Source organism: Malania oleifera, chromosome 7 (genome assembly GCF_029873635.1).
Source record: "Malania oleifera isolate guangnan ecotype guangnan chromosome 7, ASM2987363v1, whole genome shotgun sequence".
Taxonomy (NCBI): Eukaryota; Viridiplantae; Streptophyta; class Magnoliopsida; order Santalales; family Ximeniaceae; genus Malania; species Malania oleifera.
Window position 1 is genome coordinate 36,412,744 of NC_080423.1, and position 6,495 is coordinate 36,419,238.

The 6,495-nt window shown below is 41.9% G+C and overlaps 1 protein-coding gene across 1 annotated transcript; it reads right to left on the reverse strand.

Moving 5' to 3' along the window:
* Nucleotides 1–1,165: 1,165 nt before the first annotated feature.
* On the reverse strand, nucleotides 1,166–5,923 carry LOC131160511 (LRR receptor-like serine/threonine-protein kinase GSO1). The gene is made up of 2 exons (XM_058116278.1): nucleotides 1,916–5,923; nucleotides 1,166–1,810 (listed from the first exon to the last, which is right to left on the reverse strand). Exons 1-2 carry the CDS (start codon nucleotides 5,337–5,339, stop codon nucleotides 1,440–1,442), a joined length of 3,795 nt encoding a protein of 1,264 aa, XP_057972261.1. The 5' UTR covers nucleotides 5,340–5,923; the 3' UTR covers nucleotides 1,166–1,439.
* Nucleotides 5,924–6,495: the final 572 nt, after the last annotated feature.

Genomic DNA, 6,495 nt, shown 5'->3' on the forward strand with positions numbered 1-6,495 from the left:
ATATCGGGTATAGTTTGATTTACAATACACGTGTTCCCAATGTTAAGTTCGATTCGATGTACGTTGCACAAGTTTGAGAGTCAGGTACGATTCGATGTATGACACATGTGTTCCCGATGCCGAGTACCTTTAGTTGTACTGTTCACATGTATTTTCATCAATCAACATAATATCATCTGTAAAAAAAAACTCACACTATAGAACCTCATCTTAAATACTTATAATTAAACTATGTAAAAAGATAATGATACAAAACAAATCCTTGGCTTAGACAGAGCTTTAATATACTTGCTCAACGTAATTATTAGCTTTGAGCATTGACCCTATCACTAAATTTAGGTTATGAAGTTTGAGCTAAACATATTCATGCCTAGATAATTTTTACTTCTAAGCCAATTTTAGTGACCTTATTAAACCAATCCATAAATGTGCCTAATGCAAACCATTAAGGAGCTTAAATCAAGCTTATAATCAACTCGCTCACAAGTTGAAATGTGCTGAGCATATTCTTGTTCAAGTAAGACTGTTTTTAAATAAAATGAAAATTTTAATTTGAGAATTGCTCATTTATATAATAAATGAGCTCATTCTGGGCCAATCTCCAAAGTCACTCATGAGTAACTTGGTTCCTTTTTTACTCTAGCAATTTAACTATTGTTTCTGCACTTGTTAATTATTTTATTAGAAACCCTAATCTTGTCACTCATGATCCACTTTAAATTAGTTATGTAAAAGTATCTTAATATTTTCATAATTTGAGTTAACACAATGAAGCCATAATGTCTCATAATTTTAAAAATTATAATAGAGTTTAGTGATCATAATTAAATCACAAGGTGTTTTTATTATTTTTTGGGGTTATGTACTTCTACATTTAATGAGAAAAACATAAGAGAAATACTTATGAAGAACAATCCCTCTGCATTAAATCCTCCAATCACAATATATTATATTAATAATTAAACCATGTTAGACTTAATCATTGAGACTCACACCAGCTCATACCTTTTGCTTGTATGGATTCAAGTGATGAGGAAACAACTTGCAATTAGTGGCTTCTAAATCTTAAGTCTTATACGAAGCTATTGTCCCTTACAGTTCTTTTGGCTTCGGAAACTGTGACAAAACGTTGAATTTTATAAATTCAAAGACGAAACCCTTACCGTTGACAATATGTGTAACCAAATAGCATTCTCATTAGTGGAAGTGTCGCTTACCCATTTACAACAAAGAGACGCACGGGTGCTTGGTTTACTTCTATCACTTGCATGATAGCTTTTAAAAAGCATTAAGGAAGTTAGCAACGGTGTCTTAAGAAAGCTGCAACCCCAAAATCTACAGAAATGGGATGAGTTTTTGGCACACGCTGTTCTCTTTTATTTTATATACGATATGAAGCTTTCCGTTGATCTCCCCAAAATTCATAGGGATGAATACAACTATGCACATGAATCTGCATTTACCTTCTCAAAATCGACCACGGTATCGTTATGAACATGGAGAAGCAGATCACAAACTTGCCGGGACGATGGCCTCTCGGCCGCAGCAGTTTTTGTGCATTGCAGGGCAATTTCAAGAACCTGGTATGCTGCACCTTCTTCGCCCGGTAAGAGTGGTTTCATCACTGGATCTAGCAGCTCATCCCATGCCGATCCTCGCATTACAATATGGGACTCAACCCATCTCACCATGTCCATTTCCACACCAAAGGTTGCATCAGTTGGCATCTTTCCACTAACAAGCTCCATGAGCACAATGCCCATGCTGTAGACATCACTCTTCTCAGTTGCCTTCAATGAATAAGCATACTCTGAAAGCATGGACTAGTTAGGGAGCACAAAAAAATGGGCAACACCAAATGAGAACTAGGCAATTCAATGGTAATTAGTAATTAGCATGGGTTTGGTTTCAGTACCTGGAGCAATGTAACCAAAAGAGCCAGCAAACCACAAATTCGACTCGGTGTTCACAGAGTCGTTATTCTCGCCGACTACTTTTGCCAATCCGAAATCCCCCAAGTGGGTTTCCATGTTCGAGTCCAGCAACAAATTGCTTGACTTGATATCCCTGTGAATGATCTTGGGTACACAGTCATGGTGCAAATACTCCAACCCACGAGCCAGCCCCATTGCTATCTTTAGCCTTGCTTCCCAGTCTAAGCTCTTCTTCATCTTCCCGTTCACCAGTTTTTGGTGCAGCCAATCCCATAAGCTTCCATTCTCCATGTACTCATATATCAGCAGATTTGAACCAGCTGCATTGTTCCCACAAAATCCCATCAATTTCACAAGATGCCTGTGCCTTATCCTCCCGATCGTCCTGACTTCCCTCATAAAGCTTTTATCCAGCAAGGGGTCATCCTTCTCGGGGATCTTCTTGACTGCCACTGTGTCTCCAGTTCGCAAATCGGCTTTGTATATAGTTCCGGACCCTCCTGAACCAATTATGCACTCGTCGCTTAGATTGTTTGTGGCTTCCATGATCTCTTCCCATCTGAATTCTCGTTTTGCAGGACCATTTTGATGAAGCAATCTTCGACATGATTGGGAAGAAGCGGAAGAGCATGTGCTATTCCCTTCACGGGCTTCCTTGAGGAATTCCCGCCAGCGTTTGGAAAAGATCATGATCCCGAGAATCAGCAGAGAAATGGCAACAAAAGTTGAAACTGCAGAGATGATCACCACCAAGGATGTGCTCAGGCTAGGTTGCTGAGTTCTGTTCTCCAAGTCCCGGCAGCCAGGAAGAGGAATTCCACATAGATGCAAGTTGCCTGCAAATGCTTCAGATGGCCAATGTGAGAATCGCTCGCCCAATTCACCCCGAAGATTATTGTAAGAGAGATTGAGCTTGCCTAAGCTGCTCATGTCACCCACTTGGGGAGGAACTTCAACAAGTTGGTTGTATGATAGATCAAGTTTTTCGAGCTTTGAGAGCGATCCAATAGAGGGAGGGATTCGACCGGTGAGATTGTTAGAACTGAGGTCTAGAATGCTTTGAAGATTCTGCAGTTGTCCAATCTCAATGGGTATTTCTCCACTGAAGCTATTCTGTGAGAGCCGAAGTTCATAAAGCTTGCTCAGCTTACCTATGGCTGGAGGGATTGGTCCTGAAAACTGGTTGTGGTTAATGTTAAGGACATTGAGGGATGCTAAATTACCGATTTCAGGAGGTATGGTCCCATTAAGAAAATTTTCATTGAGAGAAAGCACAAGAAGATTGTAGCAGCTGAATAGTTCTTGAGGCAGGGGCCCTGAAAATAGATTTGAATAGAGCTTGAGCTCTCCCAACTGAGGCAGACTTCCGAGCCACGACGGGATCGATCCCGAAAGACGGTTTCTGTTCAGATCAATATGGGTCAGTTTCTTGCATAGAGAAAGCTCATCCGGTAAGGATCCAGTGAGTGAATTCCCAGATAAATCTAAAAGCGAGATTTCATGAATTTCTCCCAATGTCCGTGGGATTTGCCCGAAAAATTGGTTGCTCCCCAATCTCAACCTTTCAAGGAAAGGTGAATTCCCCAACTGGGGAGGAATTTCATGGTTAAATCCATTGTTGGTGACATCAAAAGAGAGAAACGAATGCGAGCTGCACAATGCAGAAATGCTACCATTCAGCTTGTTGTTCGATAAATTCACTCTGGTCAGGTTCGCAAGGTTGATGAGTTCGCCGGGGAGCTTACCTTCGAGGGAATTGTTGTAAAGAAGGAACTCCTGTAGGGATCGGAGGAATCCGAGGGTCGCCGGGATACCACCAGAGAGATGGTTGTCGGCCAAGTCTAAGATTGTTAGTTGATGGCAGTTACCTAAAGTGGCGGGAATCTCACCCACTAGCTCATTCTGCCTGAGATGAAGGAAATTCAGTTTCTTCAACCTTCCAATGGTGACAGGGATTTTCCCAGATAAAGGATTGCCGTAAAAATCAATCATTTGCAGGCTTGAACAGTTTCCAATCTCTAATGGGATCTCCCCAGATAACTGATTATCATAGATGAACAGTATTTCGAGCTTCCCGAGCTTCGCGATTTCTCTCGGCAGATTCCCTCGGAAATTATTTTGATACAGTGTCAGCGTCTGCAAGTTGCTGAGGTTTCCTAGGAACGGAGAAATTGATCCAGCCAGGTTGTTGTTGTTGAGCAAGAGATCAGTCAACTCGAATAGCTCGAAGAGTTCAACAGGAATTGACCCATTCAGCGTATTGTTCGACAAATAAAGTTGTTTCAGTGACCGGCAGTGCCTTAAATCTGCCGGAATCTCACCGGATAATTTATTTTCCGATAGAATCAAGTGCTCCAAACTGGTTGCGTTCGAACATAAATTCCTCGGAATAGCGCCGGAAAGATGATTGCTTGACAATACCATGAAAACCAGCTGACCCATTTGCCCCAACTCTTCTGGAATTTCACCATTGAGTTCGTTCCCCGAGATATCTAGATTCTGAAGATTGCTCAACTTTCCCAGGGACTTTGGAATTTGACCCTGAAGCTCATTCCCCTCAAAATTCAAATAAACGAGTTGACTCAGATCGCCGAGTTCACTCGGAATCTTCCCGGACAGAGAGTTATTGGCTAAGTTTAAGGTTTGAAGGTTCTCAAGACGACTCAATTCTAGCGGGATTGATCCATTTAGACTGTTTAAATTAGCGGCGAAGACGACGAGGCTCGAACAGTTCCCGAGCTCAGCTGGAATAGGACCCGTAATACCATTTTCGAACAGCATCAGTTGCTCGAGCCGGCCGAGTCGTCCGAGCTCAGCCGGTATTGAACCAGTGAGTCTACACGAGGCGAGACCGAGTGTGCTCAGATTCACGAGATTCCCCAAGAAAGCCGGAACGGGACCTGTTAAACAGTTATCGCCGATTCGAAGGACCCGGAGGTTCAGAAGCGAGCCGAGCTGACTCGGAACCGGACCGGCGAGTCGGTTGGAATAGAGAAACAAGGACTCCAAGCGGAAAAGGCTGGAGATATTAGGTGGAATGGGACCCGCGAGGCGGTTTGAAGAAAGATCAAGGTAGAGCAGGTTTTGTAATCGACCGAGCGAGGGTGATATCGATCCGGCCAGGAACGAGTTGGACAGGTTGAGACCCACAACTCGGGCGGAGTCATCACAGGAAACTCCTTTCCATGTACAGGAGCTGGGGTTATTTTCAGACCAATACTCCAGCACGCCTTGTGGGTCGTCCGCAAACGACTTCTTCACATCCAAAAGAACGCTTAAAGTGGAGAAGGTTGACGAGGCAAGACCAGACTGCGCGTTGCTGCTATTGACATGATGGACCCAACTGGAACAGAGCAGAAGCAGTGCAATAAGAAGGGAAGGGTATTGAAGCCTCTGGGTCGCCATTTCTGCAAAGGAGACGGAGCTTCGAAAAAAGGAAGTTATAGTGAGAAAGCGGCCATGTGAGATGCTGCATGCAGCTCTGGTTTTTTGAAGAGTGCGCTGGGAATTTAACTCTCATCGAAATTTGGCATGGTTGCAGGAGCTTTAAATACTGTATCTGCAGAGATTTGCACCTGATGACTTCGACAGTGGAGAAAGGCAATTCACGTGTGAATCGGCGAGAGGTCTGTCTGAAATACGAGTGATATTAATGGTGTCTTAAATGTTCAGCTGGAATATAACAGGATTAGGAGACTAAAGGTCAAACAGAGTATGAGAGAAGAAATAAAGTTCAACAAATACGAGTCAAGGGGTGAATCAATGTAGTAGAGACTCGTGAGAATCATAAAGATGGTTAACCCTTTCCCAAGAAGAAAACAAAAAGAGTACACGTACAATAGTGAAGAGAGAGAGAGAGCCTGGCCCCGGGGGGGGCGGCGGCTGCGTGGTGGGGATGCTGCTGAGATACAGTGGTTGGATTAGGGCCAGGAGAGGGTACTTGTGAGCTTACTTGATTTGGTGTGATCACCAAAACAGAAAATAAAGACAGCAGTTGAATTCCAATACCCTCTTTTAATGTTTACAAAGTCAAAGTGAGTCCCCTCCTCGTCCTTATCGACTCCCAACCTCAGCAATTTAGGGGTGATAAAGTGGATGAACGAATTGGTTTGATAAATTATAAATGGAGTGGGATTAAATGAGCTGATTGGAGTTGATCCATTTATTAATGGCTAACTATTATTTAGTTCAAATTCACTCTTTTAATAAATAAATTATAACTAAATTATTCACTTAAAAATTAAAATTTAATTATTTTAAAGTTTTTTAAATATTTTATATAAAATAATATTTAAAAAAACACTCAATTTTATTTTTAAATTAGTCATAAACGGATAGGTGATTTGATTTGAACCCATTAACTTATATTAAATTCAAATCCAATTTAAACGGACGACTCAAGAATCATTCGTCGAATTTCGATCCATTTTGCCACCGAATATTCAACAGGTTCACTTTAATGTGATTGTCATGTATGGGGGTGGGGGTGATATAAAGCACGTTTGTTGTTCATGTCATTGTATATTTCCATGGGGAATTAAGAATTGCTGGAAGAATTATT